Source organism: Rhineura floridana, chromosome 11 (assembly GCF_030035675.1).
Source record: "Rhineura floridana isolate rRhiFlo1 chromosome 11, rRhiFlo1.hap2, whole genome shotgun sequence".
Classification (NCBI taxonomy): Eukaryota; Metazoa; Chordata; class Lepidosauria; order Squamata; family Rhineuridae; genus Rhineura; species Rhineura floridana.
The window spans coordinates 12,737,063-12,754,802 of NC_084490.1; the positions used below are offsets into that span (position 1 = coordinate 12,737,063).

Sequence of the window (17,740 nt, forward strand, 5' to 3'; positions counted from 1 at the left end):
CTAGGGATGCAAGAAGGCAGCGATTTCCATCCATCCAGTATTTGTCACAATCAGTGCTGTTTCCATTCTACTGAAGTTTGGTTTCCACCAAATGCTACTGTTCATCTCACTATCTGCTGTTCAATGTAACTTACGTAAATTCAGTCACTTACACTGAATACAATGTAAAGCAAATGTTAAAACAATGTTTTTTTAAAAGTCAGTTACTATATATTGTTTGCAGATTTTAAAAAATCAAAAACCATTTGAATGGATTCAGATCATATTCATAGAAACATAGGAAGCTGCCTTATATTGTGTCAGACCACTGGTCTATCTAGCTCAGTACTGTCTACACTGACCGGCAGTGGCTCTCCTGCATTTCAGGCAAATGTCTCTCCCAGCCCTTCCTGGAGATGCCATGGATTGAACCTGGGCCCTTCTGCATGCAAGACAGAAGCTCTACCCACTAAGCTACGTCCCTTCCCCTATTCACTTGACCGATCTCCATTCCTGACCACAGATAAACACACAAATTGCAGCAGTGCCCTCTTCTTTTCTGTTTTTGTTGGAATTATTCAACATCCCAGTTGATAGCCATCAGACACTAGAAGCTAGTTCACCTCCCTTAGAGATAGAATGCAAACCACAAATATTAGCTAGTCAGTTGGTGTTTCTATTACATTGTACATAAAATGCAACTGGATTACCGGTTTCTTTATACAGCAGCCTCGTGTGTGTAGTTTTGTGTATTCTATGGAATGCAATTGAAATGATTGGAAGCACACCAAACATCAATACAGTTTTGTTTGCAGCTAATGAGACCCTTGAATGCCTCATTGTGTGTCTTTTGGTAGACAGTGAACACTTCCAAACTCTTCATCTGAGCGCTCAGGCAACTCTTAGTGTATGGGTCACCTTCCTCCATAACTTTCGGAACAATTATGTATTTCTCGTTGTTTTTACTTTGAAGAATACATGCACTCCACCTATGTAAAAAAAAAATCTAGTGGGTTGTTCTTTGCATGCATTTAAAGAAATGAACCTCTTCCACACTGCAAGACACTCCACACTGTTGCAAGGCTCTCTTTCCCCTCAGACGCACATTGCTTTTGGAAACACGTTACTGTTGCAAAGAGATTGCTTTGCAGCATGGTAAAAATAAGGGCCAGTTTGCTCCACCTGGGAGGGGGGATAAATCAGTGCTTTGCATCTGGCCATCTTTGAAGATCACATAAGGAAAAGAAAGAGGTCAATCCAGGGCTTGGTTTTCTGTCAGGTTTGGATGCAGATCGTTTTTCATGCCCGTCAGACTAGAGAGGTTCCTAATATCAGTCTCTTGGATAGGCACCATGTCAGGAAAAGGGGCTGTAGCCAGCTTTCTCCCTAGCAAGCTACTCTTCTGCATGCAGGGAGCCTTTTCTAATGATCTTTTGTGAGTGCCTCCTTCCCTCGGGAGCAGTTTCTGCAGGAGAGAGTGGCGACAGTATTTGGCATAGCATGTTCTCCTAGCCGTTGACAATGTTGGCTGGGGCTGATGGGAGCTTTCATCCAAAACATCTGGAGGGCACCAGGTTGGCAAAAGCTGTTCTCACACATCTCCAAGCCACCAGGGACAACAGAACCTACTTCATAATGTGTTGAATCGTTTTGGCTGTTCCAAATGGTCCGTGTTTAGTAAACACCGAATGCAGGAAAACAGTCACTACCTTTGATAGTTGTTTGTTTCCCCATGGCAACCTGTCTAATGGGATGTCGCTGTGCTGGATAATTGTATTGTTCCTAATGGGCACATTCCCAAGAGCCAGGAGATGCTTAATACTGGCTTTCAAGCTTTGTTCCGCGCACAGGGCACAGCCTTGCTCCCCACAACATCTGACATCCCACTGATGCCACAGCTCATCGCCACTGGAGGACACAGGGAGCAACACATCTTTGATAGTTGCATAGAAGAGGGGATTTCAGCAGATTCCACTTGTTTCAAAAGATGCCCTACCATCTGCCAAATTCCTCAGCCTTCTTTTTTAAAAAATAATTCTGTTCACTCCAACTAAGTTAATTACAATATATTTATATCTCCCCCTTCTCCCCCCCACCCCCAGGTATTTGGCCCACCACGCTATAGATGTCTTCACGCTCCCTGGAATCTTTGTGAGTTTAATCTTCTCTTCTTAAATTTTGTGTCATTTTAAATGTGTTTTTAAATGTAGTTTATCAATAAGTGATTTTTTAAAAAAAAGATTGTGAGCCACCTTGCAAAAAGAGAAAGGCATGATGGAAGTGTGTGTGCGTGTGTGTGAATTCAATACAATTCTCATTTAAAGGCATACTTATCTAATTCACACTTTCCTAAGTAATACACAAACCAAAATATAGCCCCCCTTCATAATTCACACACCTCTGAATTTTGCAATGCATTTCTCCAGCCAAATAATGTATGCAGAAATGCAGACAGTGGGGTAAAATGTCCATAAACATATATGTATTTGTGTATTTGTGAAAATAATGTACAAAAATTTAATATTTTAGGGAAAATTGTTTAGGGAAAACGTATATGTTAGGCAGAATTGCATACAAACTTGTGTATATTCGGAGAAATTTGCAATAAAACACTAATGAAATTTGATTAGGACTATTCTTTTAAAGAAAAATCACAAACTGATGTGGAAATGTGAAGAACTTACCTAAGACTGGAAAAAAGGAAGATAGAGAGTAGACAATTTTGACATATTTGCCCATCCCTATCAACCCTAAGTCCCAGACCAGAAAAGAAACAAAATGAAGAATTGTTATGGAACGACACGGTGCTCTTTTATTGTTAAAGCTCTGCAAGATTCAGCCTAAATGGGAGATGAACAGGCATTCCCTGAGGGGTGCAGTAAGCTGATCGATTGACTTGTCATCTATTTTGTATTTGTTTTATGTTTGCCATCTCGGCTGTCCACTACCGTGGCATTTTTTTCTTATTGTTAGTGGTATAGACATTTTGGCTAAATAAAGTAAAATAAACTGCCCCAATCTTAAAGGGAGCAATTGACAAGAACTGTTCTCCTGATTTCTGGATGATTTCTCCACCCGCCGCCGCCTTCAGAAGATGGCACTCCTCAGAGGCAGGAGGAGAGATATAGAGTCTGTGGAGAGCTAGTGTTTATTCAGCCTGCTCCCCACTAATTATTTTCATTATCTATTTATTTAGTACATTTATATCCCACCTTTCCTCTAAGAGAGCTACGATAAGCTACATAGTTCTCCCCTCCCAAATTTTATCCTCACAGCCCTGTGAGGGAGGTTTAGGCTCAGAGGCAGTGACTAGCCCAAGGTCACCCCATGAGCTTCATGGCTGAGCAGGGAGCTGAACCCGAGTCTCTCAGGTCCTAGCAGAAACTATGCAAAGTCTCCTGACCCCTTCATACTTTGGACGAAGTGCCCAGGAATAATCCCAGCTCAGAAAAAAAGCTCAAGGAGTGGCTTTAAGGAAGCACCTGTGTGTCCTCTCAAGTCTGGGAGCCAAATGTGGCCCTGATCTCCGCCATGCCCCCTCTATGATGAGCTTCTGCCGGGCCTTGAAGACCGGGCTCTTCAGGCAGGCTTTTGGGATGGGTTAGCTTTTATCATTATTGCTGAGATTTTTAATGTTTTAATGTATTTGCATGTTTTTATTTTGTACGTCGCCCAGAGTGGCTGGACAGCCAGCCAGATGGGCGACTAATAAATATAATAAATAAAATAAATAAATAAATTCTGTCTGGCCCTCAGAACTCTCATCAGGCCACATCCCTCAGTGGTTTTGCTTCGCACACTTCTCTTGTGATTTGCCTGGGTGGAATGGGCCCTTGCACTCTGAGAAGAATGCCTCATGCTTGCTTGGATGGAAGACAGGAAGTGTGAGTGTGAGTAGAAACCAGCCCTCTGTAGAAAGGTGAAATTTACATTCTCTGCTCTGCCTATTTTTGCCTCTGGTTCTACCCATCGTTGGCATATGGCCCTCAAGAGATTACCCAGAAAGGAATGCAGCCCTTGGCCTGAAAAGGGTTCCCCACCTCTACCATATGTCTCTAGCACTCTTTCTTCTCAAGGCATCTATACTCTTAAGAACAGGCCCTGGACATAGCACCATGCCAGGGAGTGACATAGAGAGCCAGTATGGTATAGTGGTTAGAGTTTTAGACTGGAACCTGGGCGACTAGGATTCATATCGCCATTCAGCCATGAAGCTCACTGGGTGATCTTGGGTCACTCACAGACTCTTAGCCCAACCTACCTCACAGGATTGTTGTCAGGATGAAATTGGGAGGGGGAGAACCATGTCTGATGTATGCCATTTTGAGCTCCCTGGAGGAAAAGTGTGATGTAAATGTAATAATAAAATAAAATAAATAACAACACTAAGACAAGGAAAACGTGATCCAGCCAGGCAAAAGCACTCAAGGAGGGTGCAAAGCAGGCTGGGGAGGGAGTGTGGCCTCCTGAGAGTCCGGAGGGCCAGACAGAGAGGCTCACTTTCAGCTCCTGGGCCTGATGTTCCCCATCCCGATCTGTATTGAATACTGTAAAGGGAATTGTGCAAAAACACAGGATTACACCACTTATGCCGATGTGTTCCTGTCAAGCCGCTTAACCAGAAAAAAGAGGTGCTTCTGAGGAATAAGCACATGGGGTTTAAAATGAGGAGGTGGGCAGCAGTCTGAACCATTGACTGTCCACCCATCTTAACCAGTGGCCATCTTAACCATTTGTTTTACAGCAGAAACGTACAGGCACCAGACAGGTAGAGGATACCTTCTAGTACAGTGTGTGATTACGATTCTGTGCTTTGATTCCAGATGGAGTTGGCCAATGGGACCACAGTCCAGGAATTCATTTTGCTGGGATTTGGAATTGGGCAGGGCAGGAAGTTCCTGCTCCTCGCCTTTTTCACTGTCCTCTATGTGCTCACGTTGGCCGAGAACATCACCATCATCACACTGGTGTTCTTCGATGTCCACCTGGCCCGTCTGCCCATGTACATCCTGCTGAGCAACTTCTCCTGGCTAGAGATGTGCTATGTGTCCACCACTGTGCCCCGGATGCTCTTCGACCTGGCGTTCCCATATGGGGTCATCTCCTTCCATGCCTGCTTCCTCCAGTTCTATATGTTCTTCTCACTTGGCTACACTGAAGCCTGCTTCCTCTCCGCCATGGCCTTGGATCGGTACTTGGCCATCTGCCACCCGCTACGTTACCCACAAATTATGTCTCCAAATTCCTGCTTCACCCTGGTGGCCTCTTGTTGGGTCTTTGGCTTCTTGGGATCCATTCTCCCAGTTGCTTTGATCTCCAGGTTGTCCTTCTGCAAATCCAACATCATTGATCATTTTTTGTGTGATCCTGGACCCCTTCTGTCTCTGGCCTGTCCCCCACTCAGAAATGCTGCCTCTGTCTGCCAGTTTGCCATTAACATTCTGATTATCGTAGGCAACATATTATTTGTCCTGCTCTCCTATGGCACCATAGTTCACACACTGATGAAATCCTCTGGCCGAGGGAGTCGTAGAAAGGCCTTCTCCACCATATCTTTCCACTTAGTGGTGGTGACACTTTTCTTCGGGTCAGTGGCAGGGATGTATGTAACTCCAGACGGAGAAAGCCACTCAGAGGTCACAAAGGCAGTGACAGTTTTTTTCACTGCCATTACCCCTTTTCTTAACCCTTTGATCTACTGTCTGAGGAATGATCAGGTGAAAGAGGCCCTGGGCAGGTTGCTGAGGAGAAAGGAGAGAGAGCCAAGGCGAAAGGTGGCAGTGTAGAAAGGGAAATGAAAATAAGAAAGCAAAAGCAAAACACCCAGCAACACAGCTGAAAAGATAATATGATCAGAGAGACAGGTCTTCCTCTTTAGTATTGTCCAATAAGGATGTCCAAAAATGTAGCTGGGGTATGGGAGTCACACCCAACCACCACATCCTGTTACAAAAAAGTTCTCCTCTTGTTCTTAAGAACTGGAATGCAATGTTACCTTGACAGATTTCATCGGAGTGTATATTATGCAATAAATTTTGAAAAATAAATTATCTCTTCTTATTTTAGATGATTGAATCATGTGATTTCTGTTTTCATTGGAATTATTCAACATCCCAATTGGTAGCCATCAGACACTAGAAGCTAGTTCACCTCCCTTAGAGATAGAATGCAAACCATAAATATTAGCTAGTCAATTGGTGTTTGTATTACGTTGTACATATAATGCAACTGGATTACCGGTTTCTTTATACAGCAGCCTCGTGTGTGTAATTTTGTGTATTCTGTGGAATGCATTTGAAATGATTGGAAGCACACCAAACATCAATACAGTTTTGTTTGCAGCTAATGAGACCCTTGAATGCCTCTTTGTGTGTCTTTTGGTAGACAGGGAACATTTTTCATCTGAGCGCTCAGGCAACTCTTAGTGTATGGGTCACCTTCCTCCATAACTTTCGGAACAATTACGTATTTCTCGTTGTTTTTACTTTGAAGAATACATGCACTCCGCCTATGTAAAAAAAAAAATCTAGTGGGTTGTTGTTTGCTTGCACTTAAAGAAATGAACCTCTTCCACACTGCAAGACACTCCACACTGTTGCAAGGCTCTCTTTCCCCTCAGACGCACATTGCTTTTGGAATCACGTTACTGTTGCAAAGAGATTGCTTTGCAGCATGGTAAAAATAAGGGCCAGTTTGCTCCACCTGGGAGGGGGGATAAATCAGTGCTTTGCATCTGGCCATCTTAAAAGATAACATAAGAAAAAGGAAGAGGTCAATCCAGGGCTTGGTTTTCTGTTAGGTTTGGATGCAGATCGTTTTTCATGCCCGTCAGACTAGAGAGGTTCCTAATATCAGTCTCTTGGATAGGCACCATGTCAGGAAAAGGGGCTGTAGCCAGCTTTCTCCCTAGCAAGCTACTCTTCTGCATGCAGGGAGCCTTTTCTAATGATCTTTTGTGAGTGCCTCCTTTCCTCGGGAGCAGTTTCTGCAGGAGAGAGTGGCGACAGTATTTGGCATAGCATAAGAACATAAGAAGAGCCTGCTGGATCAGGCTAGTGGCCCATCTAGTCCAGCATCCTGTTCTCACAGTGGCCAACTAGGTGCCTGGGGGAAGCCCGCAAGCAGGACCCGAGTGCAAGAACACTCTCCCCTCCTGAGGCTTCCGGCAACTGGTTTTCAGAAGCATGCTGCCTCTGACTAGGGTGGCAGAGCACAGCCATCATGGCTAGTAGCCATTGATAGCCCTGTCCTCCATGAATTTGTCTAATCTTCTTTTAAAGCCGTCCAAGCTGGTGGCCATTACTGCATCTTGTGGGAGCAAATTCCATAGTTTAACTATGCGCTGAGTAAAGTACTTCCTTTTGTCTGTCCTGAATCTTCCAACATTCAGCTTCTTTGAATGTCCACGAGTTCTAGTATTATGAGAGAGGGAGAAGAACTTTTCTGTATCCACTTTCTCAATGCCATGCATAATTTTATACACTTCTATCATGTCTCCTCTGACCCGCCTTTTCTCTAAACTAAAAAGCCCCAAATGCTGCAACCTTTCCTCGTAAGGGAGTCGCTCCATCCCCTTGATCATTCTGGTTGCCCTCTTCTGAACCTTTTCCAACTCTATAATATCCTTTTTGAGATGAGGCGACCAGAACTGTACACAGTATTCTAAATGCGGCCGCACCATAGATTTATACAACGGCATTATGATATCGTCTGTTTTATTTTCAATACCTTTCCTAATTATCGCTAGCATGGAATTTGCCTTTTTCACAGCTGCCGCACACTGGGTCGACATTTTCATCATGCTGTCCACTACAACCCCGAGGTCTCTCTCCTGGTCGGTCACCGCCAGTTCAGACCCCATGAGCGTATATGTGAAATTAGGATTTTTTGCTCCCATATGCATAATTTTACACTTGTTTATATTGAATTGCATTTGCCATTTTTCCGCCCATTCACTCAGTTTGGAGAGGTCTTTTTGGAGCTCTTCGCAATCCCTTTTTGTTTTAACAACCCTGAACAATTTAGTGTCATCAGCAAACTTGGCCACTTCACTGCTCACTCCTAATTCTAGGTCATTAATGAACAAGTTGAAAAGGACAGGTCCCAGTACCGATCCTTGAGGGACTCCACTTTCTACAGCCCTCCATTGGGAGAACTGTCCGTTGATTCCTACTCTCTGCTTTCTGCTTCTTAACCAATTTCTTATCCACAAGAGGACCTCTCCTCTTATTTCATGACTGCTAAGCTTCCTCAGAAGCCTTTGGTGAGGTACCTTGTCAAACGCTTTTTGAAAGTCTAAGTACACTATGTCCGCTGGATCACCTCTATCTATATGCTTGTTGACACTCTCAAAGAATTCTAATAGGTTACTGAGACAGGACTTTCCCTTGCAGAAGCCATGCTGGCTCTGCTTCAGCAAGGCTTGTTCTTCTATGTGCTTAGTTAATCTAGCTTTAATCATACTTTCTACCAGTTTTCCAGGGACAGAAGTTACGCTAACTGGCCTGTAATTTCCGGGATCCCCTCTGGATCCCTTTTTGAAGATTGGCGTTACATTTGCCACTTTCCAGTCTTCAGGCACGGAGGAGGACCCAAGGGACAAGTTACATATTTTAGTTAGCAGATCAGCAATTTCACCTTTGAGTTCTTTGAGAACTCTCGGGTGGATGCCATCCGGGCCCGGTGATTTGTCAGTTTTTATATTGTCCATTAAGCTTAGAACTTCCTCTCTCGTTACCACTATTTGTCTCAGTTCCTCAGAATCCCTTCCTGCAAATGTTAGTTCAGGTTCAGGGATCTGCCCTATATCTTCCACTGTGAAGACAGATGCAAAGAATTCATTTAGCTTCTCTGCAATCTCCTTATTGTTCTTTAGTACACCTTTGACTCCCTTATCATCCAAGGGTCCAATTGTCTCCCTCGATGGTCTCCTGCTTTGAATGTATTTATAGAATTTTTTGTTGTTGGTTTTTATGTTCTTAGCAATGTGCTCCTCAAATTCTTTTTTAGCATCCCTTATTGTCTTCTTGCATTTCTTTTGCCAGAGTTTGTGTTCTTTTTTATTTTCTTCATTTGGACAAGACTTCCATTTTTTGAAGGAAGACTTTTTGCCTCTAAGAGCTTCCTTGACTTTGCTCGTTAACCATGCTGGCATCTTCTTGGCCCTGGCGGTACCTTTTCTGATCTGCGGTATGCACTCCAGTTGAGCTTCTAATATAGTGTTTTTAAACAACTTCCAAGCATTTTCGAGTGATGTGACCCTCTGGACTTTGTTTTTCAGCTTTCTTTTTACCAATCCCCTCATTTTTGTGAAGTTTCCTCTTTTGAAGTCAAATGTGACCGTGTTGGATTTTCTTGGCAATTGGCCAGTTACACGTATGTTTAATTTAATAGCACTGTGGTCACTGCTCCCAATCGGTTCAACAACACTTACATCTTGCACCAGGTCCCGGTCCCCACTGACGATTAAGTCCAGGCTTGCCGTCCCTCTGGTCGGTTCCATGACCAACTGGTCTAGGGAATAGTCATTTAGAATATCTAGAAACTTTGCTTCTTTGTCATGACTGGAACACATATGCAGCCAGTCTATGTCCGGGTAGTTGAAGTCACCCATTAGCATGTTCTCCTAGCCGTTGACAATGTTGGCTGGGGCTGATGGGAGCTTTCATCCAAAACATCTGGAGGGCACCAGGTTGGCAAAAGCTGTTCTCACACATCTCCAAGCCACCAGGGACAACAGAACCTACTTCATAATGTGTTGAATCGTTTTGGCTGCTCCAAATGGTCCGTGTTTAGTAAACACCGAATGCAGGAAAACAGTCACTACCTTTGATAGTTGTTTGTTTCCCCATGGCAACCTGTCTAATGGGATGTCGCTGTGCTGGATAATTGTATTGTTCCTAATGGGCACATTCCCAAGAGCCAGGAGATGCTTAATACTGGCTTTCAAGCTTTGTTCCGCGCACAGGGCACAGCCTTGCTCCCCACAACATCTGACATCCCGCTGATGCCACAGCTCATCGCCACTGGAGGACACAGGGAGCAACACACTTCACACACACAGCTTTTGTGATGAGACTTCAGCTAGATGAATTAAGGCTGTGCATGCTACTGAGGAACAGAAATGTCACCCTTTACTGAGACAAAGGAGACGGGGATGAGAGCCACAGAGGGATGCGTTTGAACAGGTGCCACCTTCCAGGCAAAGATGCGATGTCCACAGAGCACTATAAAATTGGGAGGGAGGAAGAGAAGTACAAAGGTGTGATCACAACAATTATCCCTGATTCTCAGCAGCACAGCCAGTGTGCTATAGTGGTTAGAGTGCTGCACTAAGACCTGCAAGGCCAGGGTCCCAATCCCGACTCAGCGACAAAGCTCACTGGGTGACCTTGGGCCAGTCACTGTCTCTCAGACATCTTAACCTATCCTGCAGGGTTGTTGTGAGGATAATACAGAGAGGGGGAGAACCAGCTCCTTGGAGGAAAAGGTGGGGCACAAAATGTAATCATGAATAAATGAAGAATTTCTCATTAACTAAATCCACCTTCACGAATTGCCCTCTTGAGTTGGAAGAAGAGGACTGCACTTGCTGGTGACAGCCCCAAAGTCACCACCTCTGGCTGGCTTGGGCCCTCTGACTTCCAAATATTTGGCAAAGGTCTGAAGGGGGACCTGGTTATACCCACATGGGCTTCTCTGTGTGATCAGGAGAGTATATCTGGCTCCTGTTGCAATCTTTTGCAGACCACCCAAAGGCCACAGGGGCAAAGTGAGCCAGGGGCAGTGATGCACAGTGGAAGGGCAGTGGGCACAGCTACATTGGCAGAGCATCTGCTTCGAGCACCAAAGGTCTCATGTTGAATCTCCAACATGTCTAGGTAGGGCTGGGAATGTCCCCCTTCTGAAACACAGGAGAGCTGCTGCCAGTCAGTGTATACAATACTAAGCCACATTAACCAGTAGTCATGGAATCATGGAATCATAGAATAGTAGAGTTGGAAGGGGCCTATAAGGCCATCAAGTCCAACCCCCTGAGCAATGCAGGAATCTGACTCAGATGGTCTGACTCAGTATAAGTGGGCTTCCTGTGTTCCTTTCTCCACACGTTCATGTAAACTCATGTAAACTTTTATATATATATAAACTGTGGTATACAAATATTTGTAGAAATAAATAAAGTGTGGAGGAGGCTTCTGAGTCAGGACAGGCACTGGATGAGAACTAACAAACTGAGACTCAATCCTGACAAGACTGAGATGCTGTTGGTGGATGGTTTCTCTGATCGGATGGTGGATATATACCCTGTCCTGGATGGGGTTACACTCCCCCTAAAGGAACAGGTGCGTAGTCTGGGAGTCATCTTAGACTCTTCCCTCACACTTGAGGCTCATGTAGCCTCGGTGGCCCGGAATGCGTTCTACCAACTTCGGTTGGTAGCCCAGCTACGTCCCTATCTGAGTAAGGAGGACCTCTCATCAGTGGTACATGCTATGGTAACCTCGCGTTTGGACTACTGCAATGCGCTTTACGTAGGGCTACCTTTGAAGACGATTCGGAAGCTACAGCTAGTGCAAAATGCGGCAGCCAGACTGCTAACAAGAACTAAGCGGTCTGAGCATATAACACCTGTGCTAGCCCGTTTGCACTGGCTTCCAATATGCTTCCGGGCCAGATTCAAAGTGTTGGTACTTACCTATAAAACCTTATACGGCGCGGGACCACGATATCTGTCGCAACGCCTCTCCCGATATGAACCGGCCCGTACACTACAGTCTACTACGAAGGCCCTCCTCCGGGTTCCGACTCATAGGGAAGCCCGGAGAGTGGTGACAAGATCTAGGGCCTTCTCAGTGGTGGCCCCCGAACTATGGAATGGTCTCCCCGAGGAGGTGCGCCTGGCGCCGACACTATCATCTTTTCGGCGCCAGGTTAAAACCTTTCTCTTCTCTGAGGCATTTTAATTCTTGTTAATTGTAAATTATTATATTTTGATTTTAGACTGTACAGTTTTGTGTACAGTTTTGTGTTATTTTTATTGTATTTTTAATGTTCACCGCCCAGAAAGCTGTTGCTAGTCGGGCGGTATATAAGCTTAATTAAATAAATAAATAAATAAATAAATTTGATCAGCTGCTTTTGTCCACTCAGACCTTCTGCATTCCTTCAATGGTCCTCTCCTTTCCGTTACCTCAGTAGCAATGAGCAGAGGTCTAAGCAACTCAGATACGACATACTAAATTGTTGGATGACTTCTGTTCTGCTGCTTACACCTCTGCTTGTTGGTGTTTATTAGGAGAAATTTGAACTAAACTGCTGAAGAATTTTCAGGGAAAAAAAATTTTTTTTTTAAATGCAAATTGCTGCAGAAATCAAGAGGACCAACGCTTAAAGTTATGTTAAGTACTTTGAGTGTCTGCGGGGGGAAGGAACCCTTTATAAATTTGAAATTTATTTTCAGATATAAAAGAAGAAAAACCAAATCAATCTGGGTGTAGTTGATTCAATGTAACACAATCACCATCTCTGTTATCTTTTCGGCGCCTATTGAAGACCTTCCTCTTTCAACAAGGCTTTTAAGTTGAGACCTTATCCCAGTCTGCTTCTGTGTTGGAATTGCTTTTTTATATGCTTTTAAACCTTTTCTTAAAAAAGCAATATGTTTTTTAACCTATTTTTAAAGAAAAAGTGTTCAAAGCTTTTTTAAAAAAAAGTTTTTTAAGTTGTTTTGTTTTAATGTATTTTAAAGTCTGTTTTTATGATGTTTTAAAGTGTTTTTAGTGCTTTTGTTTGCCGCTCTGGGCTCCTGCTGGGAGGAAGGGTGGGATATAAATCAAATAATAAATAAATAATAAACGTTTCAGTCATTGTGTGGGCTAGAGAGAGATGCCAGTGGAAGAGAGGTCACTTCCAGATAACCTGTTTATTGAGCATTCCTTCTGATTTGCTTGCAGGGGGGTTGTGCATCAAGCAAATGTTATCTCACATTTTCCTGTTCATTTTCTCATCGCTTTCCCAATTGCAAAAAGTCCTATTTGGGGGGGGGGACAAATTTATTGCACAAAAGGGCTAAATCAACTTTAATTGTGCAACCTGAATTTGCCAGCAAGTGACTTGAATCTCACCCCAAAATAGTGAGAGTCTGAAAGCTCCAAGAGACCTCAAAGCTCAGCTCCTGAATATATTCAGAATTACATTCTCCAAAGCAATCTATTAGAAGGCTGCTTTTTGTACTTCGTTTTCGTAAACAGCTTGAGGAATAACTACATCAGATCTGAAAACACACATAAGAGAGGAAGTGCCCTTCCCTGTCCTCCCAACCTGGCATGGCTGCTTAACCTTGCCATGCCTTTCAATGGAAACAGGCACTCTGGCATGCAGACAATATTAGCTTATGGTGTGTACTGTGATGATTCTCCTATTCTGTTCTAGATGGAGTTGGCCAATGGGACCACAGTCCAGGAATTCATTTTGGTGGGCTTTGGGGGTGGGCAACAGAAAAAGTTCCTGCTCCTCATCTTTTTCACCATTCTCTATGTGCTCACTTTGGCTCAGAACATCACAATTATCACACTGGTGGCTCTGGACACCCATTTGTCCCGGCTTCCCATGTACATCCTGCTAAGCAACTTCTCCGGGCTAGAGATGTGCTACATGAGTGCAACTGTGCCCCGTATGCTATTTGATCTGGCTAACCCTTGTGGGATCATCTCCTTCCATGCCTGCTTCCTCCAGTTCTACATCTTCTTCTCCCTCAGCAGCACAGAATGCTTCTTCCTCTCCGCCATGGCCTTGGATCGGTACTTGGCCATCTGCCACCCGCTGCGTTACCCACAAATTATGTCTCAGGATTTCTGCTACATCCTGGTAGCTGCTTGTTGGATTCTTGGTTTTTTGTGGTTCATTGTCCCGGTGATTTTGATTTCGAAATTATCCTTCTGTGGCTCAAACATCATTGAGCATTTGTTGTGCGATCCTGGACCAATCCTGTCCCTGGCCTGCCCCCCGCTAGGAAATGCTCCCTTCATCTGTCAGATTGCTATGAATGCTGTGGTTTTAGGCAATTTATTCTTTGTTGTGCTATCCTATGGCGTTGTAATTCTAACTCTAATGAAAACCTCTAGACAAGGCAGTTGTGGGAAGGCTTTCTCAACTGCGTCTTTCCACTTAGTGGTAGTCACACTTTTCTACGGATCAGTGGCAGGGGTTTACTTAACTCCCAATGGAGAAAGCCAATCAGATCTCACAAAGACAGCCACAGTCTTCTACAAGGCCATCACACCCTTTCTCAACCCCTTGATCTACTGTCTGAGGAACAATCAGGTGAAAGAGGCCCTGGGCAGGTTGCTGAAGAGAAACTTGAGGCTGATGGGAAGAAAAGCAACTGTTGAAACATAGGAAGCTGCCTTCTATGAATGAGATCTTTGCTCTGTTGAACTCAGTACTGTTAGTGGCTCTCCAATATTTCAGACATTCCCAGCGCTATCTGAAGATGCCAAGGATTGAACCTGAGCTTTCTCCATGCAAAGCAGATGCTCTGCCACTGAACAACACGCTTCCCAAAGCTGGGGTGGATGGATATTCAAGTACAAAACACCCCATCAAAGACATAAAACTCATGTGTTTACAAACAGGCAAGAGGGATGCCTTTTCCTCCTCATCTTTTTTTTATTGTCCAATCAGAAACCAAAAACTAAGCTCATAGATTAGTGAGGCGCTTAAACTACATTTGACCTCAACAAAACTTACCTCTGGCTCTTGAGTTTCAAAATACAGGGAAGAATCCCTTTGAAATGGAATGTATCAGGGCAGATTGCCTTCAAGCAGATATTGTATAATAAATAAAAAGAGGATTAGCTGATTTTATGGCAGTCTCAGTGCTCTGTTTTGCATACTTGTGTGCGTTCTTTCACATTCATGATAAATAGAGGTAGACGTCATTTGGTGTTAGATATTATTAATGTGTTGGGTTTTTTTTAAAAAAAAAATCAGTTGCATTATTTTAACTCTGATGAGTTGTCTGCCCTTGGCTCCTTTGGGAGGAAGAATGGGATGTACATTTGATTTTATAAATAAATTCACTAATAGGCAAACAACCTTGCGGTTTAAGAACGTACCTATAGCCCACAGATATTTCTATCAAACTTTAAAAAGCAGGGATATTCGGCAGCTATAGTGTATGCACCAGGGGAGCAGGAGACCTGACCTCCTCTCTGAGATATTGGACTGCCCTACAAAGTTGTCAAACTGCAAACACAATTTGGGTTGGTCTTTCACAGTCCAATCCACTTGCTGTGTAGCTTGGAAGAATTTGGTAACATGTGCCTCTGAGCATATGGTGAGTGGTGGCAACACCTGCAATCAGCCCAAATAATAGAAAGAAGACATGTGCTGTGCTGATCTTGTTTTAGCAGGGAGGAAGCAACAATATTAAGACAGTTTATATAGTTCAGATGGTCCAGTGTGGTGTAGTGGTTAAGGTGTTGGACTACGACCTGGGAGACCAGGGTTTGAATCTCCACAAAGCTATGAAGCTCACTGGGTGACCTTGGGCCAGTCACTGCCTCTCAGCCTCAGAGGAACGCAGTGGTAAACCACCTCTGGATATCACTTAGGGTCGCCATAAGTCAGAATTGACTTGAAGGCAGACCATTTCCATTTTTTCCATGTCTAAACCACTTCATTTAAGGCAAGGTGGGCACTGTCTGAAACTGCAGTCTGATGTAAAGTCAGACATTATAATATGTTGCTACTTCAGCAATGATTCTAGCTGTTGGAAAAAAGAGGATGCATGTTTTCAGCCTGCTATGTTTAAACCACTTCATTTAAGGCAAAGTGGGCATGGTCAATTAAAAACATAGAGCACACCTAGAATTTTGCTAGACTATATTTCACCTCCCACTGTTTTATCTTGTGCAAACTGAGACACTCCTGGGGTCCACTGGAGACTATTCTGTAGAAGTCAGTGCCCTTATTCCACAATTATGTTTGGAGTTTTTTTAGTGTAAATTTTGCAAAGTGTTGCTGTACTTCACATATTCACAGAAATAGAAACAAAAGAAAATGATTTCCTATAGGAAACTTCATTAACATTGCAAAGTAAATCAGACATATTTAAAGTGACCATCTGAACTCTGAATACCGCTTACCATGAAAACCCTGTTCATAGGGTTGCCATAAGTCAGAATTTCCATTTTGTCTATGTTTAAACCACTTCATTTAAGGCAAGGTGGGCACTGTCTGAAACTGCAGTCTCGTGTAAAACCGGGGATTTGAACTCACAGACTCTGGAGATTGGGTGGGTGGGCACTGCGCAGCGGGGAAAACCCTTCCCTTTACAAAAGGAAAACATTGTGAACAGTATCATTGCTTTTCAGCGTTTCCCCCACCCTTTTATTCTACAGCAGGCACATGTAGCCTCCCACCCAAATTTAAACCAAAGATGTCAATCACCGCATCCACACTAGACCTTTATTTCACTTTGGACAGTCATGGCTTCTCTCAAAGAATCCTGGAAGTGTAGATAGTGAAGGGTGCTGAGTTGCTAGGAGATGCCCTGTTCCCCTCACATACCTGTTAAACCACTCTGGCCAGTTAAACCAGTGGCTGACTGTTAAACCAGTCTGGCCACTGGAGCACTCTCAATGGAACAGGAAAGCCACGGCTGTCTCAACTGAAATCAAAGTCTGGTATGGGTGTGGCCCCCAGATTAGGCAAACCCAGTAGCTGTGAGTCTGGCTTTTAGAACACTGATAGTTGGTTCTTACTGAGCATGCCCGACATTATCATAGGGTTCAAGACAAAATTTATTAAATTAATTAAAAATCAGCCAGGCCTTTTTTTTTTACTTTTAAACTGCAGAAGATGAAGGTCAGAGTATGGGGCAATGTCAGTATTAGGATTACAGCTACTCTGTGAAAATGGCTGATTTTTAATGAATTTCAACAGATTATGAGAACTCTGACAGAAAAAAGTCCAAAAGGAGTCGGGGGGGTTTCTCTCTCTTTTTACACTTTGAACTCTCTATTCTCACTGACTGTTTTGTGTATCACCATGAATATTTAGAATGTAGTTAAGCAAGCATTTCTGAGTTCAGGACTATAAGTTTGGTAAGGTTTTGTTTTGAAATGAGCTTATGGGAAGCATCAGAATGGCATGGGGGGTATTTTCAATTTAACATTGCGGAATGTGAAAAATCCATGCTGTCTATAGTATACAGCCACTCTTGTGGCTGTATAAGAAATTATGGATGCTCTGCTTGTAGACAAAAGCTATCATTGTGTGCGCCTGCATTGTGTGCCTCAAACTACAATCCTATACACCAAAAGTAGCCGAAGTGGTGCCTTCCCGATGTTTTTGGACTACAGCTCCCACCATTCCTCACCACTGGCCATTCTTGCTGTGGCTGATGGAAATTACAGCCCCAAAACATCTGGAGGACACTACAGTGGATATCCCTACTATACATATTTACACAGGAATTACTTCTGAGTAGGCATGCATAGGATTGCACAGCACTTACCTGGGTTTGGTTTCCTTTGGATGAAGACATCATTAGTGGCTTATGGTGTTTTTGAAATATTTGGATGTGTTTATCTATACAGAAGTTCAGCATGGGTGGTGGAGAGCATATCACTTCTACAAACAGCAGATCCACTGTCCTATATCAGAACCACCCAAAGAGGCACCCCAAAGAATGACCTTAACATTTCAGAATTCAAATCTCACTCTCTGCCTCTTAAGGCATCTCAAAACTATATCT

At 43.6% G+C, this 17,740-nt stretch overlaps 2 protein-coding genes across 2 annotated transcripts; both read left to right on the top strand.

Annotated features, from left to right (window-relative positions):
• Positions 1-4,802: 4,802 nt before the first annotated feature.
• On the top strand, positions 4,803-5,765 carry LOC133367417 (olfactory receptor 11G2-like). Its single transcript, XM_061591521.1, has one exon. It carries the CDS (start codon positions 4,803-4,805, stop codon positions 5,763-5,765), a length of 963 nt encoding a protein of 320 aa, XP_061447505.1.
• A 7,645-nt stretch (positions 5,766-13,410) lies between these two features.
• LOC133367418 (olfactory receptor 11G2-like) lies at positions 13,411-14,376 on the top strand. The gene has a single exon (XM_061591522.1). It carries the CDS (start codon positions 13,411-13,413, stop codon positions 14,374-14,376), a length of 966 nt encoding a protein of 321 aa, XP_061447506.1.
• Positions 14,377-17,740: the final 3,364 nt, after the last annotated feature.

Bases quoted from the DNA above. Each gene is read 5' to 3' on its own strand.
- LOC133367417 (XM_061591521.1), top strand. From the start codon at position 4,803: ATGGAGTTGGCCAATGGGACCACAGTCCAGGAATTCATTTTGCTGGGA.
- LOC133367418 (XM_061591522.1), top strand. From the start codon at position 13,411: ATGGAGTTGGCCAATGGGACCACAGTCCAGGAATTCATTTTGGTGGGC.